Raw genomic sequence first — 18439 nt, 5'->3', positions numbered from 1 at the left:
TTATTTGCAACCCACTCACACCACTACACCTTCATGCATTGTTTTACTCGAAAATCCACCTAATTTTTCTATTAAGCATGGTATGATGTCAGTGATACCTCAGTTCCACGGGATGAATTATGAGAGTCCTTACTAGCACTTGACAAATTTTGAGTTGGCTTGCACTACTTTTATTACTAGGGTCATTACTGATGAACTTATTAGACTTCGTTTATTTCCTTTCTTTTTAAAGGATAAAGTGAATATTTAGTTTAATTCTTTGAGGCCTAATTCTATCTCTAGTTGGTCTAATATGCAGCGTGAATTCTTACAAAAAAAATTTCCTCTTCAAAGAACTCAGTTTTTGCAAGAGCAAATCAGTCAATCCAATTAGAAATCTGATGAAACTTTTCAGGCCAGTTGGGAAAAATTTAAAGATTTGGTAAACATTTGTCCACATCATGGTTTCGAATCTTAGAAATTGGTGAGCTATTTTTACACGGGTCTCACTCCATAATGCAAGCAGTTTGTTTAGACAATGTGCAATGGGGAATTCTTTAGCAAGGAACCTAATGAAGCACTATCATTTTTTTATTATCTTGCTGAGAGCGCATAACAGTGGAACACTCGTACTAATTGAGTGTCGTTAACAGCATAGTCACTAAGGGCTATTTCTGGAGGGGTAGATATGAGTTGAAGGAAGACACTGATGTTCAAGCCTGAATAGCTACATTAACTAGAAGACTGGAGGTCATGGAAATGGAAAAAGTAAAGGCAATGAAAGTAGTAGAAGCATGTTCTATATGTGCTGATTCGAACCATAAGACCCAAGACTGCCTGATTATGCCAATATTTTAAGAAAATGGGTCTGAGTAGATACAATCAGCTAACTGGGTTAATAGAGCATAGAATCAGCCTTTTTCCAACACATATAATCCAGGGTGGAGGAATCACCCAAATTTTTTATGGAGAAATGATCAGTCTGGCCGGTCTCCACCATCTCAACAGCATTTATTTCATCAAGGTACTCCTCAGCACCAGTATCAACCATATCAAAGTTCTTAAAGCTATCTTTTTGTAGCTCCTCCTGGATTTCAGCCTCATGTCACTGCAAAGAGTTGTCAGCATCCATCATCTGCAAAGAAGTCTCTAAATGACCGTATGTCATAGATGGCCAATACACTTCAGCAATTCATGCAAATTCAGATCATCACAAATAATCAGAACACTTAGGCCATAGATGAGTTGTGTGGCACTATTAATAAGATGAGCACGATGAGCACGACCTTGAGCACTCTAGAGAAAGGAAAATTTCTAACACAGCCTCAGTCTAATCCTCAAGTATACAGGCAACAACAACAGTAAGTGCATAATGTCTTAAGGACGTTATTGAGACAACAAAGACCGTTCTTACTTTGAGAAGGGTGAAGGATGTTTCTCAACCTGAGATGACCATGGACAGACAGGTAATTAGTTCTAAACCTGAAGATGCGACAGAGACTGATGAAGTTGAGAAAGAACCAGAGGTAGTAAGACTAGAGCTGAAGAAGCCTGTGAGTGCAGATGTTGAAACTAGTAAGACGTACCAACCTATGATTCCTTATCCTCAGAGATTGGTAGCTTGCCAAAAGAACAAATATCGCACTAAGATTCAAGAAATTTTCAAACAAGTAAAGATTAATATTCCACTCTTAGATGCCATACAACAAGTGCCTTCATATGCAAAATTTTTTAAAGACTTGTGCACAGTGAAGAGGAAATTAAATGTAAAGAAAAAAGTTTTCGAAACGGAGCAAAGCATTGCATTGATATTAAGCGAGACTCCTCAGAAGTTTCGAGATCCCAGCTTTCCCAACATTTCTATTATGATCGGCAAGTCACGCATTGGGAGAGTTTTACTTGATTTAGGGAGTAGTGTGAACTTGCTACCATTCTTAGTGTATGAGCAGTTGGGATTGGGTGAGATGAAAAAGACCTCCATCATTCTACAATTGGCTAACATATCAGTTAAGGAGCCGAGGGGATATTGTAGAGGATGTGCTGGTACAAATGAACAAATTTCACTACCCAGTAAATTTTGAAGTTCTTGATATGCAGTAACCAACTTCCACTATTTTCCAAGCTCCTGTCATCTTTGGAAGATCATTTCTAGCTACATCAAATACTTTGATTAATTGTAGAAGTGGAGTTCTGAAACTTACTTTTGGGAACATGGCACTTGAATTGAACGTTTTCAATGCTTGCAAGATGCCAGCACATTTTGATGACCCAAGTGATTTGAATGCTATGGAGAGTTTGACACCAACAAAATTTATTTGCTCAACTTTTCCTTTCTCTGATAAGGATTCTATTTTTCAGACACCTAAATTTTTACTTGATAAAAAAACTGACCTTGTTGATGAAGATGTCTTAGAATTTTTAGACTATTTTGCAGATTCTTCTTTACCACTGGAAGTACAATTTGCAAGCGCAAGATGAAAACTCCAAATTGAAAGTCTACCACTACCAGACATACTCAAATCTTCAGAGGAAGAAGTTCCCTAGTTGGAATTGAAACCACTTCCTCAAGATTTAAAGTATGTGTTTCTTGGTCCTGAAGAAGGCACTTTTCTTGTGGTAATTTCCTCAAAGTTAAATCAGAAGGATGAAGCCCAGTTGATTGAAGTCTTAAAAAAGTATCGAGGCGCAATTGGTTGTACAATAGCCGACATTAAAAGTATTGATGCTGCTGTTTGTACCCATAGAATCCATCTTGAAGATGATGCTAGATCGGTTCGTGATACTCAACATAGGCTCAATCCTACCATGAAGGAAGTTGTTAAAGAGGAAGTGCTTAACTTGCTCGCAGTGGGTATCATTTACCCCATCTCAGACAATAAGTGGGTAAGTCCAACTCAAGTGGTACCAAAAAAATTTAGTTTAACTGTTATCAAAAATGAAAAAAATTAGTTGATTCCAACTAGAATGGTTACTGGTTAGAGAATGTGCATTGATTATAGAAAACTTAATTCAGCCAATAGAAAGGATCATTTTCCTTTACCATTATTGGATCAAATTTTAAAAAGAATGGCTGGTAATGTATTTTATTACTTCTTGGATGGATACTCTGGTTATTATCAAATTTCTGTAGCGCCTGAGGACCAGGAGAAAACCACTTTCACCTGTTCTGTTGGTACCTTTTCTTTTCCCAAAATGCCTATTGGTTTGTATAATGCTCCAGCTATTTTTCAGAGATGCATGATGAATATTTTTTCTAACATGATTGATGCTATTTGTGAAATATTCATGGATGACTTCTCTGTTGTTAGAAAATATTTTGATAGTTGTTTGCATAATTTGGCACATATTCTCCAAAGATGTGAGGATAAAAATCTTTTACTTAATTGGGAGAAATGTCAATTTATGGTTACTCAGGGCATTGTCTTGAGAAATATTGTTTTTTCTGAAGGTATAAAGGTCAACAAGGCAAAAATTGAATTAATATCTAAACTTCCTATCCTTAGGACGGTTAAGGATATTTGTTCTTTTGTTGGTCATGCTGGCTTTTATAGGCGGTTTATTCAAGGGTTCAGTTCTATTACAAAACCTTTGTGCACTCTTTTACAAAATGATATTGAATTTGTTTGGACTGATGAGTGTCAAAAAGTTTTTGATACCCTTAAAAAATTGCTTACCACTGTCCCTATTATGCAACCCCCGCAGTGGGACATTCCCTTTAAAATCATGATAGATGTAAGTAATTATGCCTTAGGAGCTGTTTTGGTGCAGCGTGTGGATAATATACCTTTTGTGATTTATTATGCCAGTAGAATCTTGAATGATACCCAAAAAAAGTATACCATTACTAAAAAAGAATTGCTTGTAGTGGTTGTTGTACTTGATAAATTTTGAACTTACATTCTTGGTTCTTCTGTTACTATTTTCACTGACCACTCTGCTCTTAAGTATTTGTTGGCTAAGAAAGATGTAAAACCACACTTCATTCACTGGATTCTACTACTGTAAGAGTTCAACATCAATATTAAGGACAAGAAAGGAGTTGAAAACGTGGTCCCTGACCTTCTCTCTAGATTGCCATCATCATCCTCCTCTTCAAATGTCAGCCTTCCTCTTGATGATAGTTTCCCAGATGAGCAGCTGTTTATGATTAATATAGCTCCCTGGTATGCTGACATAGTCAATTATCTGGTGACTAAGCGAATGCCTTCTGAATGATCCACCCAAGATAAGCATCGATTTCTCTCTGAGGTACGACACTTTTACTTTGATGATCCATACCTTTTCAAATATTGTTCGAACCAATTGATTCGAATATGCATTACTGATTATGAGTTTTCTTCAATGTTGAGATTTTGTCATATGAGTGCATGTGGTGGTCGTTTGTCAACAAAGAAAACAGTCGCTAAAATTTTGCAAAGCAGCTTTTACTGGCCTTCCATGTTTAAAGATACTTATAATTTTTGTAAGGCTTATAAGCCTTGTCAAAAATTGGGATCAATTAGCAAAAGAGACATGATGCCTCTTTCTCCTATTCTTACCTTAGAAATTTTTTATTGTTGGGGAATAGACTTCATAGGATCTTTTCCAGTTTCCTTTGGAAACACATATATTTTATTAGCTGTGGATTATGTTTCAAAATGGGTGGAGGTCATCGCTTGCAAAACAAATGAACATCGTGTTGTCCTAAAAGTTTTGCAATCTCTATTTACTCATTTTGGCATGCCCAAAGTTATCATAAGTGATGGGGGTTCTCATTTTTGCAACAAATCATTTTCTACACTAATGAAGAAATATGTTATCACACACCGAGTTTCTACCCCTTATCACCCTCAAACAAATGGGCAAGCAGAATTGGCAAACAGAGAGATAAAAATCATTTTAGAGAAAACTATCAATCCTAATAGGAAAGATTGGTCAGTTAAGCTTCTTGATACTTTGTGGGTTTATAGGACAACTTTTAAAGCAAATCTAGGGATGTCCCCTTATAGATTAGTTTATGGTAAAACTTGTCATTTACCTGTTAATATTCAGTAATGAGCTCTTTGGGCTGTAAAACATATTAACATGTCACTTGATGAAGCTTTAGGATTGAGAAAATTGCATATCAATGAATTGGATGAAACTCGTCGAAATACTTATGACAACGTTCAGTTGGCAAATGAATGCATGAAAAGTCTACATGATCAGAAAATTCATCCAAAACATTTTACACTTGGCCAGGAAGTTCTTCTTTACAACTTTCGCTTACATATTTTTCCTGGTAAATTGAAATCCCAATGGAGTGGGCCGTATATTGTAAAAAAGGTTCATCCTCACAGCGCAGTAGACATTTTCAATTCAAAAAATGGTAATCGCTTCACAGACAATGTCTAAAATCATTTCTGAAGGTCTTTGATTCACATGAAGAGATCTTACTAGTACAAAATTCCAGGGAAGTGTTTTTATTTTTTCCTTCTTTATAGTTTTCTTTACTTGCATTTTTTATTATTATTATTATTTGTTATTTTGCTTTGATTTTATATTTCATGTTGATTTTTTTTTTTTTTTTGCTTGCTTATTTTTGTGCACTTTGTTTTCTTTCGTTCAATTCATTGAGGACCATGTTTCTCACTAATTAGGGGATAGCGTGTGTGCACAGATTTTTATTTAAAAAAATTAATATGATGTGCATTGATACATATATGATTGACACACACTCTATTTATAGTATTTTGTGAAATCTAAGCATCTTGGTAGAGTAGTTGAGCGGAATCATTTTGTGAAGATTTATTTTCAAACTTAAGCATAGAGCATGATTTTTGATGCATCATATTTTGTTGATGTGTGACTTGAAACACCAGGATGCTATACTTATTGAGATGAGACTTGATAAGAGTTTTGTAAAACGAATGGCAAATTTTGAAGGACATTTTGTATATGCTTACGCTTGTAGTGTTCCTTATTTACTATTCACTGATTTAACAGAAGAGAAGTAAACTACAAGACTATTGAGCCATGCTTCAAAAAATTAAAAAAGAAAAAAAGAAAGAAAGAGAGATTTGAAATAATTAGAAAAAAAAAAGGAATAAAGACGACTTAGTAAACTTTCCTAAGTAAAAGGACTAGAAACAGTTACCCAAGATTTTGGGGATTGACTGTTCAACCTTTAAAAACGAGCTAACGTGAAAACTGTTAGTCCCTTAAGTTTTGAGGTAGTTAGAATCAGCAATGATTAATCTTAAAGTTGAAAAATCCGATGATAAATCATGGCTAGTAATGAGGACACACAGCTAGTTTAGCTTCACACACACATTTGAGTTATGAGACATTTGCATCAATTCTATGTAAAAGATTGTTGAAATAGTCTTGGTGGGTATAGCCCCTTGAGGTTGAGTAGTAACGTGTCACTTTTGTGAGAATTTATAATTGTGTTTGATTGTTTCTTTTTGAATTTCGATCTTTATTCAATATTCATCTCAATTAATTTTTACTATTTTATTCAAGGATTAGCAAAATGCTAGTTAGGGGGTGTGATCGAGCTGAATTATTGCAAATTTTATACATTTAGAACCAATATATTTTATTTATTTCATTACATTATTATTATTGGCTTTAGATAGAAAAATCATTAAGATGCATAAATCCAAGTTGTGATTTAAATTGATTGATAGCGTGAATTTATGCTTAATTTTATAACTTATGATTTAATTGGACAATGTTTATTTACATGCATAACATATTTTGATATTCTATTCTTTATTTTTATTTTATTTTATTTTATTTCTAATTCTTATTTTTAATTTTTTTCTATATGCTAATAAATGAAAATAAGACTTTGAGGAACATGGAGACTTTGACTTGGAGTGAGACTTCAAGTGCTACACGGCACTTTTATTTCATTTTGAAAAAGTTGGACCTAGAAGACTACACGGCAACACATATTATTCTCCTACGCGCATGGCAACACTTAAGGCTGGCATTGGACTTTGATCGAGAGGGAGGGCAACACATTTTAATTTTATTGGGCGCTGCAAGGAACCAAGGGTGAAGAGAAAAACTTTGCATTTTCATTTAGTCAAATTTTTTAACCACATTATGGCTAGGGGCCAATCATGGCCCGTTCCTTGGCAACTAAAAGTGTCCAGGTATTTGCACGCAAGTCCCTAGTCTGCAAACAAGGCCCTGTCCCAACCAGGTGAGGGCCAAATGGGGTGGTGAGTGGCGGAGCCTTGCCATTCACCCCTAATACACACCCTTGAATGGCAAGAATTTTTTATTTTCACCTGACAACAACTATACTTGTAAGTTAGTGTGGAAAGCATACCGGCCTCCACATTACCTACATGCATAATAAAATTTGATTTGTAAAATAATTTACTTCTAAATTATTTTTATAAATTTAAGTCTTATTAAATAAGTAGAACATAACAACTTGTAAGTAGAAGTATTCTCTACTTAAATGAAGAAATATAGTTGGATTTTACCATCTTTTTTGTATGGGATACACTTGTTTTACCGGAAAGAAGATTTGAAAGCGATAACATAGTGAACTATGTTTGAACTTAATTTTAATAATCACTTAATTTATAACTTTATCAAAGTGAAATATCAATGTTTATTAAATGTAACAAATAGTTTAAGGGTATCTAAACTAGCCTTTAAAAGAAGAGATTAACTTCAGGTGAATACGGGGTTTTTACACCTTCCAATAAAATTTTGACACATAAGCATTTTAAGAGATGAATAATAGAATCAATCACAAGTTAGCAAATCCACTTTATCTTTCTCCCCTCTCTCCTTCCCCTTTACTCTCTCTCTTTCTCTCCCTCTCTCCACTCTATCTCTCTTTTTTCCTATACCGAGCTTATTTTTAGCATATGCACCCAAATTTGTTTGCTTTTCTTTATATATTTGCAAATGTTTATGGACAGGCAACAAACCCCTAAAAAGATTGAAGCACCAAAAAGCCTTATTTGCAATACCAAGCCCTCTCCCAATATACAACCTCTCCGTAAACCCTCCAAATTTGGGCAAGAATGGAAGGGTGAGAAAATTAAATTTCTCTTTCTATTTTTCCTCATCTTTGTTTATATATATATATATATAACACCTTTTTCTTGATTTTTATTTCAAACTTTTTCTAATTTCTTGTTTGAATTTGGAGATTTTAGGCCAATAATGGCAGAGTGAGGTTGTTTGCTTGTTTTTATTTATTTAGTTATGTTATTGCATGCTGGTTTCTTTTTGTTTCTTGTTATGTGGTGTTGGTTTTTGACTTTTGGTTTTATGTTGTTGGTTTTATTTGTTTTTCTTAAAGGGGGTCAAAGGTTGTGTTGTGGCAGGAAGATGGTGAGACCAATAAAATCTACTCAAAGGCATCGGGACGATACATTAAGAGATGATTCTATAGCCCAAGCAATACGGCAGATAACTGAGTTCATATAGCAGAATTTTAGGCCACAACAAGGAGGGTCTTGGCCACAACAAGAAGGGCTTTGGCCACAACAAGGAGGTCCTTAGCCACAACAAGGAGAGCCTTGGCTACAAGGAGGGCCTAGTGGAATGGTGCAAGCTGGATGCACATATGAGCGCTTTCTAGCGCATAGAACTCCACCCTTCACGAGGGAAGAGGATCCACTACGGGCTGGAAAGTGGGTCAGAGATCTAGAGAAAACCTTTGAAGTATGAGGTTGTTCCGTAGCAGATCATGGATTGGAAAGAGCAACAATTGAGGTCCAAGACGATACCTTTGGTAAAGGTGGCATGGGATGATCCATTAGCTCAAGATTTCTCTTGGGAGAGAGTAGCTGACATAAGGGAGCAGTACCTCTACTTGTTTAAGTAATGACAGTACGTTTCTTAATCTTGGTCATAGGTGGTTTTATGTGGAATTATGTGGCTTGTTTCGAGTTGATGTTTGATCTTGCAAATTTCGAGGACGAAATTTGTTTTTAAGGGGGGGAGAATGTGATGATCCGTTTTTACGTGTATTTTCACTGAAAGGTTGTTTTAATTTAATTAATATATTGGTTTATTTATTTTAAATTATTGTATTTTAAAATTATTTTTAATTTATTTGATGTTGTGTTTAATTTATTTTAGTCGTTTTACGGTTTTTAAAATCGTTTTCGGCGGATCAATTTTTGGATTCCGGAGTGAGGATTGGACCTCATTTCTTTCCCTCATCTTTTCTTTTCCTTTTTTCCTTTTCTCTTTTCTTTTTCTTTCTCTTTTTCTTTCCTTTTCTTTCTTTTTCTTCTTCTTTCTTTCTTCTTCCTCTCTCTCTCTCCCCGCGCGCTGCTTCTTCCCTTTCTCCTTACCGTCGCTGGCCCTTTGATCGCCCGATTCGCATCCGTCCGGCCACCATGTAGTACACCACTCCCACCAAAATCTTCTCCTCCCACCAGAGATCATCCCACCAATTTTCAGGGCCATCCAACCAGTCGTTAGCCGCCACGCACGGCTGGAAGTCAAGGCACCAGCCCTGTTTTCCCTCTCTGTCACCAGTTGCTTTCTCAGCCCAGAACTGCCACTCGCCGGCAGCGTGGCCTATACCATCCACCCAGTTTTCTTCCCCTCTCACCGGTGAACATCCCCATCATGTTTCACCTCCATCCGAGCCACCGTTAGCCGCCACGAGCTCCTCCAAACCATACGGTTTTTGAGCTTTTCCGGTGCCGTCGTTCCACCTCCAGCCATCACCTCTTCACAGCTTCTTCCCCTACCTCTTACAGACCTAACCCACCCAATTTCTGCCTCGATCCGTTCCCGGCACAGCTCCCACGAGCCCAACTTCGTTCAACCCCTTTTTGGCATTCCACCACCGTTTCCACCGCCACCCACGGCCAAAGCTCACCTCCCTTAGTTTCATAAACATCTCAAGACCATTTCTTATCAATTTCGTGTCTTGGTTTGTCCCCATTCGAAAGTGGGTAATTTATTACTCACGGCCACAGTGTAAAATACACTGTTATGTTACTTTTCATCCGCCGTTTGTAACGCTGCAAGCTTTCAAAAAATACCGTATTGCATTGTAAGTATTTCCATACTCTACTTGTAGATTTAAATATATTTTACTCTTACAATAAATTATTGGATTGGTTGGTTGATTCCGGACTGTGTCCAAGGAGTTTGGGGGTCGAATGGATTGAGGACGGAGTTATTTGGTTGATGTTGTTATTTGTTTGAGATATTTGTGCCTTGATGTTTGCATTGTATAGTGCATGCATGTTCATGTTTAAAAAGGAAAAACTGGATTTTCGTGTAGTTGCATGCATGTACATGTGTTTGTAAAATGAAAACTGGGCTTGTAAGCGGGAAATGATTTATAGTATAGTGAAAGGTTGGATTAACTAGTTTGAGTCAGAGGCACATGTAGGGATGGTGGTAAACAGGGACGCTGGTAGAATCCCACCTGTGATTCCCGCCTACGGTGCGCGTGTAGGGATGGTGGTAAGCAGGGACGGTGGTAGAATCTCGCCTGTGATTACCGCCTACGGTGCTCTGATGGTTTGGTTTTGGGCCATTATCGGGGATAATAGCGAGGTTATGTTTTTGGGTCAAATGGGATTTTTGGCGTGCGTGGAAATATGTGGTTTTTGTGGGACATGTGCATTTGCATTCATCCATGCATATTGTTGAGTTTATATGTTTTTATATTGTGGCGTTTGGGTTTTATTTACGTGCTGCACCATTTTTGGTACCGTAGATTTTGGTGCAGAGTTCGAGGAAGAGGAGGAGGCTGAGCCCGAGGATGCAGCTCCGTCGGAGTCCTGAGTTGGAGTTATGCTTTATAGTTGGCTTTGAAAATATATTTGTAGTTTGTAATATTTTATTATGTATATTTTGAACAGCTTTATATTTAAACAAGAAAAATTCTGGTACTTAGTTATATGACTTTGCTATCCGCTGCGTGTTTCTTTGTGTACATTTGTTGCTTATACACACACTTGACACTCGTCGATAGGGTGGTGACCTGCGATATCATCATCCGAACGTCTCGATTTCCCCATGTCCGTGTGTGGGGATTTGGGAGCGTCACAGAGCGCACTACCAAGCGGAGAGAGAGGAGAAAGAGAGTGAGCACAACGGAAAAAGATAGAGATAGAAAATGAAGAAAAGAAAAGTAGGTTTTAATTGCATGTTGTGTGGTTCTATTATTTTTCTATTAGAATAATTATGTGTCAAAATAATATTGGAGGGTGTAAAAGTCATGGTGGGTGTGAGTTGAGAGGGTCTTTCGTTCTATTCCGGTTTTTCCTATCGCCCCCAAGCTCTCCCCTCTTCTCTCCCTTTTCCCTTTCCCCGTCTTCTCTCTTCCCCCCCTCAACTCCCATCTCCCTTTCAGAGATAATGTTTTTATATTTGAGAAGAGAAAGAAAAAAGTAAGCCTCTCTTGCTAATAGTATGTTGTGCTTCAAATTTGGACATGTAATAATACCCAAAAAAAAATGTTTCTTCAATTGTTATATATTAATGCCCAGAAACATTCCGATGTTTCTCTAGAAAAATGTTTCTTCAATTGATGTGCGTAATAGAGTAGGGATTATTTTCTTTTTCTTTTGGGCTTGAGAGAAGGGGGGGCTAAGATACCCACCTTCAAGGGAGAGAGAGAGAGAGAGAGAGAGAGAGAGAGAGAGATCTAGGAAGAAGATGATTTTGTGAGGAATAGCCTACATGCAATCCTATTACTCATTTTGCTACAATCCCTATGTGTCATGTGTCTATTAGTGGGTGTAAAACAATGAGTCTCATTCATTCGGTCTAACACCTCCCAAAGAATAATTTTATCTTTATTTTGTTTTTTATTTTTAAAGAATGGCTTCTAATTTCAAAAAAAATCTTGTTGTAAATAATTCTGCATACCAATACTCACACTCGTCCAACGTGACCAACAACGTGATTGGTCAGAACTCTATATTTCTTATGGTTAAGTATTAAATATTTTTTGAGTTTTGGATGAGTATCTTTTTGTTTTTCGGGTTTTTCAACTTTATTGTTATGACTCTTGGTTTTGTCAATTCTTTTTATTAATCTGAATTTTCTATCTTCCTTTAACTACCTCGACGACAGACTTGTCTTATGAGATCATTAATAATAACCGCAAGAAAAAATGACATTTTGTTAATAATTTTAGACAAAAATTTAGATAGACTATTGGGAATGCACTTAGATTGAGGTGATTTTAGAGATTTTTTTTTTTTTTTTTTTTTTAAGTTTACCTATCTATTTTAATTATTCTATGAGTTTCATTAATTTTTAGCTCTTTAATTTTTTAAATGTGTCAAAATTGGGTAATACTAGATATAGTCGTAAAATATATAGGTGCTACATCATCGCTTTGAAAAAGAGTGGAATTCACTATTAAAAAATTGAATATTTTTTTATATGAGTCAAGTATTATTTATTAACTTTTTTTAAAGAGATTGCATAGCACTTATAGTCTTATACTCTCTATGATTATAAATATAATTTCTCATCAAAATTATACTATAACTCATATGTGATGTGGCAAGCTTGTGATCAGAATAGTTAACAAAATATGGAGAAAGTGTTTAAAACATTTATTAAATTTTAACTTAAGAAAAAACTTGACAAATGTGATAAATTAAACAATTCTGCTAGGGACAGTCGTCCCATGTAAGCGCCATGTAAGCGCGGCTAACATGGTTAAATAAAATAAAAACACACCGTTTTGTCGAAGATGAAAGCAACTATGGAGCTACAGATGAAAGCAAAAACAGAGCTGGGTTTCAGTTTTTAGCTGGGTTTTCTTCTTCGTCTTCGTCTGATTTGGTTTTGAATTAGGAGACCAACAACTATGGAGCCAAAGATTTCCTTTTGCTCTGGTTTCGCTAGGGCTTTCTAAGGGGAGATGGCTGTCGTCAGGGGCTCTAAGGGGCAACCAATGGTGTCAGAGAGGAGCCGTTCCTTTACAAAGTTGGTCTCAGGAGCTGTTTCTTGTCATACGTAATCTGAGTAACCAAGCGAAGATAATAAATTATAAGTCGGAAAAAGATAGAATCAGGGAAAGAAAAAGGCAAACCCAATTTGCTTCTGAAGGGCTTCGAGTGCAATAAAAAACGGCAATGAGGGTTTGAAGCTCAGCTCATTCACTTGAATTTTTGTGTGGCACTTCTGCAGATTTACACAGACCAATATTGGTTTCCAAGAAAATAGAGAACGAGGAAGGGAAAAAAAAAAAGAACATAAACACAAATAAATAAATTTACCTGAAACTAGGGGACGATCGTGAAGGAGAGAATGACCAAGACAACGAAGACGAAGCGAGAAATCCAGTATTTGTTTGTTGGGACTGCTACTGAGACCAATGCTTTTACCGAAGTTACTGGTCGACAAGTTCAATGCACTTTTTTTCTTTTTTTTAATCTTTTCTTTCAATCATTTTTTATATAATTTTAAAATGAAATAGGAGTGACGTGGACAAGCCGGTTGCGCGCCGATTGTATTAGGCGCTTGCATTTATCATTTTTCTAAATTAAAAACTCGAGAAATGCAAACTTTTGAATACTTGCGGAACGCGCGGGAGATCCAAGTAAATACCTCAAAGTGCAGGGTGTCCAAGAAAACTTATACTCGAGCTACGTCGTCGTTTCGAGAAGCACAGAAAATGCTTTGGTTCAGCGCGAGCCAGCCCGAGCCCTAACTTAAAAAAGTTGCTCACTCTGTCTCTGGAGTTTCGCGTCTTCTTCCAGCCCCAAGCCTTTGGTCTTCCTTGCCTGCCCACAATGAAGCTCGTCAGGTCCATAAACTTTCTCTCCAGTTTCTTACCTCCCTATTCTAATATATTTATGAATTCTCTTCTTATTACTGGTTTTATTTCTTCTTTAATGTATGAAAATCTAATTTGAAAATGGAGCAGATTTTTGATGAAGCTGAACAACGAGACCGTTTCAATTGAGCTGAAAAATGGCACCGTTGTTCACGGAACTATAACAGGTCTCCCTAGTTCTGCCCTTTCTCTTGTTTAAGTACAGGTTTTAATATGCTTAGGGTTTATGTTAAACCCTAGGTAATCGGTTATTCGCTTTTGTGAATCTTGGATGCTCATTATTTGGCATTTTACCTCAGCATTCTGTGTATTTGCATCGTTTTACGGTAATGTTATATCTACGCTATCTCGACAAAAAATTAGACGCAGTAGTTGTTGGTTATGTTTTCAGTTCTGCGGTATATCTCTGATTTAAGCTTTGTGTTTGGAAGCAACAAATTGGGTCAAATAGATTGCAAGGAGGTTCTTTTAGCGGGTTGAAGCTCAAGTGTAATTTTTACCCATTTTTTTTTTTTTTTCCTGTTTCAAGTACAAATAAAGACTGCAAACCTTCGGATTGCCTTTAGATTTTAACTTGAGATTTTTGTGAAATATCAATGTAAATTCTTGGATTTAATTTATGACACGGAGAACAAAATAAATGCTAATTTAATCTTGTTGGTTTCTCCTTTTAGTTATTTTATTCTTCTTCTGGTCAAAATTATGTTTCCCATGTCTTCATTAAGGGAACCAGGGAAGAGACATAGGAACTTAGCTTTTGGTGGAGGTTTCTACTGTAAGATTATCTTACCTTGGTAAGTTAAGGAATGACAAAAGCTTTGGAGATCGCGAGCGGTCAATGGACGAACTTAGAATGTTTATCTTTAATACTTTATTCTATTGGTTGATTGTAATAGATTTTAATGACATGAATATTCATGACTTCCTTGTCTCCCCAGTCATGAATAGGCATTGCTCTTGTATATGTTCCGTTTACTTGGTGTATGCCTACATTCTGTTATAAGGGGGAACAAAAAAAAAAAAAAAACAATTATCTTACCTTCTGGTAAGGTTGAGGTTAGGATGTTCTCTCCAATTTATATATGGAATTTCAAGAACTTGTGCCATTATAGCTTGAGCATTCCCTCTGTATTACTCAATAAAACGAATTTTAGAACTTTTAATGGGGCTGACTCATTGATTTTTTTGTTTCCGAGTGATAAATAGCAAAAATTCAAAGTTTTTTGGTGGTAAATCAGGTAGAAGGGTTCATCTCGAAAGGAGGTGGAAAGCCCCTGTGGATTTGCATATTCCTGATTGTACTAGTGTTTCAGTGGGAATATATGTCTTTCTCATTCCTGTGTGCTCAGTCATGCTCCATCTTATCAGGGTACCATCTCAAAGCATCAACTGCATCAATGTGAACTAAGCATATCATGGTTTAACAATTGACTTCAAAATGGTTGAACGTTTGAGTATCCAACCTAATGCTTAACGAAGAGCTTGTTTTTGTATTCTAACCAACAATGGTCTTCAATACATCTTATGAAAAGAGAATGATCGTCAACGCATTTTATCCTTTCTATTTACTAATTGCCTTCCTAATGCAAATGAATCAATTTGATCTGAAGTGGGATTCGTTTCAGAAAATTTCCAGCGGACTCATAATATCTTGTATCTCAAAATATTATGAGGGGTAAGCAAGGTAGTATTGAGATGGACAAAACTGTAGGATTTCATTTTTCTCGATAGTATAAATATATAATTGCCTGAAATTCTATTTGGAGACAAACTTGATAACATGGACAGTACAAGTTTATCAAATTGGGTTGCATGTGGCGTCTTAGATTTTGGGTGCCTTATACAAGTGCAAGGCAAAGTGTTAAGGAGGATTGTTAACTCTGGTATTAAAGGACCTAGTCTTTAAGTCATATTTCTATTATAAGGTTGTGTCGTCGTGCTTCCCCAGCACCAGTTGTAGACTATTGTCTACCAAATTGACTCTACCTTCACCAGGATTTGAAGGATCTTATCATAAAATTGTATTCTTGCCATTGCCATCTAGGAACAGTTATTATTAGTTCCACCCCCCCTTCTCTCTCTCTCTCTCTCTCTCTCTCTCTCTCTCTCTCTCTCTCTGTGTGTGGATTAGGCAGCGTATTTAGTTTACAAATAGGAGATGAAAATGTTTTAAAAAAATACCATATGAAGTTTCAAAGTGTAGGATTGTTATATGTGAAATTGCTCTTTTTGACATGTGCACATTGCACGCAAACAGAAAGGTTGGAGAAATTTCGGTTCTTTGTACAGGGCCTGCCTGCTTTGTAGAGAGGATTGTTTTTTTTACAGTTGAAAGAAGATCGGGAACAAAAATAATTTTTTCATCAATTTTTGTATTTCATGCAAAGACAATGTGAGGAAGGCATTGTGCTTATAAAAAAAAATGTTGGGACGGTAGTCTGCCTGAATTGTATATGGTGAGGGATGGATCTTTTAGGGTCCTTTGGGAAGTGCTACAGTTTCTTATTATTATGTGAAGATCAACTGCTTGCTTCTAAGAGCTGCCCAAAATGCACAAAAAAAGCTGATTCACAAAATTGACAACGGTTTACTAAATTAGATGTGGGTAGCTTCTGCCTTAAAAATGAAAGCGCCTAGGGAAAAGTCCCTCCTGTTGGAGAATTGGATATGTGTATTTTCCACCCCCGAAGACTTTTGTCCTTATAGGTTGTTGACCACGTATATATATATATGTATATATATGTATGTATGTGGTTATATATTTTTATATTTACATATATATATATATGTATATATATATCTCTGAAATGTAATATTGCCAACTCTTGATCCCATCTGTCTTCTAGTTATGAGTTCTCTTGATTTTAAGCTGGTAAACATAGACTAAATTTCATCTTTATGAAGCAGAAGTACTGCTTCAAAATCTTCACTCTTTGGACAGCAAATGGTCAACTTTTCATTTAAAGCACATTAGTTAATAAGTTTCTCAGTGAATTTTTATCTATTTGAATGAATCTTATTGTACACTTATATTGTTTATTGCAGCACAAATCTGCTGCTGTTGCATGTATTTGCTTCAAAATGTGTGAATTTGCTTTTGTTGTTTTTCAAGCTCTGCAGAGTTTAAGGAGACAGGCACACATTGTTGTATGAATTTGCCTTTCCTTTTAAGTTTAAAATTTCAAAATGCATGAATTTGCAATATGTATTTCTATTCGATCTTTAAGGAGACAGGCACACATTGTTGTTGCTAGTATTAGAATTTTCTTTAGCTGTGATTTTGCTTCTTTTTTTTTCAAGCTAGGCAGAGTTGCGTTGATTCATTACAATAGTGTTGCAGTTTCCTTATTCACTTGGTGGATGCAGGTGTGGATATCAGTATGAATACACACCTGAAGACGGTGAAACTTACATTGAAGGGAAAAAATCCAGTGACTCTGGATCATCTAAGCGTAAGGGGTAACAATATACGATATTATATCCTTCCTGACAGCTTGAATCTTGAGACTTTGCTGGTCGAAGAGGCACCTAGGGTCAAGCCCAAGAAGCCAACTGCTGGTATTGCAACTATACCCAACTTCAATTCAATTCATGTTGATGTTTCTTTGTTTACACTTTGGGGGCATGTGGTGAGCTTTTACAGGGAAGCCTTTGGGACGGGGACGTGGCCGTGGACGTGGACGTGGGCGCGGACGTGGCCGCTAAGTCATGCTGCACTGATTTCAATTTTTGTGGCGCCTGCTTATGTAAACACCTTTGTTGCGCGGAGCTTGTATTTTGAGTTTGTGTAGGTGTGGTATTTTCTTAAATAGGGCTATTAGAGAAGTTGATCATCTCAGGAAAAGTTTCATTTACGGTGCTGGCCAATCAGTAGTCTCTTTTCTATTTAATGGGAGAATCAGATGAGCCTGATTTGTTTGGGCCACATAAGTAGTGTACTGTCTAGGATTATCATAGACTTCTACTGCATATTTCTATACGATAAGTATAATTTCTTTTAATTCCTCTTCTAGACCCAAAATATGGTTGAGTACTGCTATCATGAGGTTTTTACACCATACATTGTTGAGATGAGATAATTTAATTTAATTTGAGAGAGAATTTTAAATTTTATAAATTATATTTTACTATTTATGTGATATGAATGGTGTGCTTTATGCATTGACTAGATAATTATTTTTTATTTTTACTGAAGCTGATTGATACTGCACAATTTCGTTGTTTTTTGGTTTTTTAACTTAGTGATTAAAAAAATATTTTATAATGAGTTTGTGATTTTTTTTTAAAAAAATGTACGAGGGATTTAAAAAAAGAAAATGCTAAATGTTTGAAAGAAAAAAAGAACAAATTAAATTTTATTTATTATCTTCTATGGTATACACCATACATTAATATGTGATTTATTATTTTTATCTTTTTATTTAAACATATATATATTGATGTGTGTTTAAATAAAAGAAAAAAAAAATTGATAAATAACATATTGGCATGTAATGTGAAAGTATAATTTCTCAAAAAATAAAAATTACAAGTTCAGTATCTACTAGCTGAATACTTTTGAGTGGAGAAAGTGAAATGAATATTTTTTTAAAATTTGTGTACAAAATATAATAAATTATTTAGGATTTTTAAATTTTAAAATAATAATAATATTAAAAAATTATATTTTAATAATATTTTATTTAATTT

At 35.8% G+C, this 18439-nt stretch overlaps 1 protein-coding gene across 1 annotated transcript; it reads left to right on the top strand.

The window, feature by feature from the left end:
- The first annotated feature begins 13561 nt into the window (after positions 1-13561).
- LOC122317098 (small nuclear ribonucleoprotein SmD1a) lies at positions 13562-17751 on the top strand. The gene is made up of 4 exons (XM_043134016.1): positions 13562-13720; positions 13841-13917; positions 17117-17308; positions 17394-17751. The coding sequence occupies exons 1-4, from the start codon at positions 13707-13709 to the stop codon at positions 17453-17455; spliced, it is 345 nt and encodes a 114-aa protein (XP_042989950.1). The 5' UTR covers positions 13562-13706; the 3' UTR covers positions 17456-17751.
- The last annotated feature ends 688 nt before the right edge of the window (positions 17752-18439 follow it).

The sequence above is a fragment of the Carya illinoinensis genome, chromosome 7 (assembly GCF_018687715.1).
Source record: "Carya illinoinensis cultivar Pawnee chromosome 7, C.illinoinensisPawnee_v1, whole genome shotgun sequence".
Taxonomy (NCBI): Eukaryota; Viridiplantae; Streptophyta; class Magnoliopsida; order Fagales; family Juglandaceae; genus Carya; species Carya illinoinensis.
Note: the sequence above shows the minus strand (reverse complement) of the source record. Positions and strands in the feature narration are given on the sequence as shown.

Excerpts from the sequence above, each read along its gene's own strand:
- LOC122317098 (XM_043134016.1), top strand. Across the intron at positions 13,918-17,116 it reads TGTTCACGGAACTATAACAG|GTGTGGATATCAGTATGAAT; the intron begins GTCTCCCTAGTT and ends TGGTGGATGCAG. Across the intron at positions 17,309-17,393 it reads GCCCAAGAAGCCAACTGCTG|GGAAGCCTTTGGGACGGGGA; the intron begins GTATTGCAACTA and ends GAGCTTTTACAG.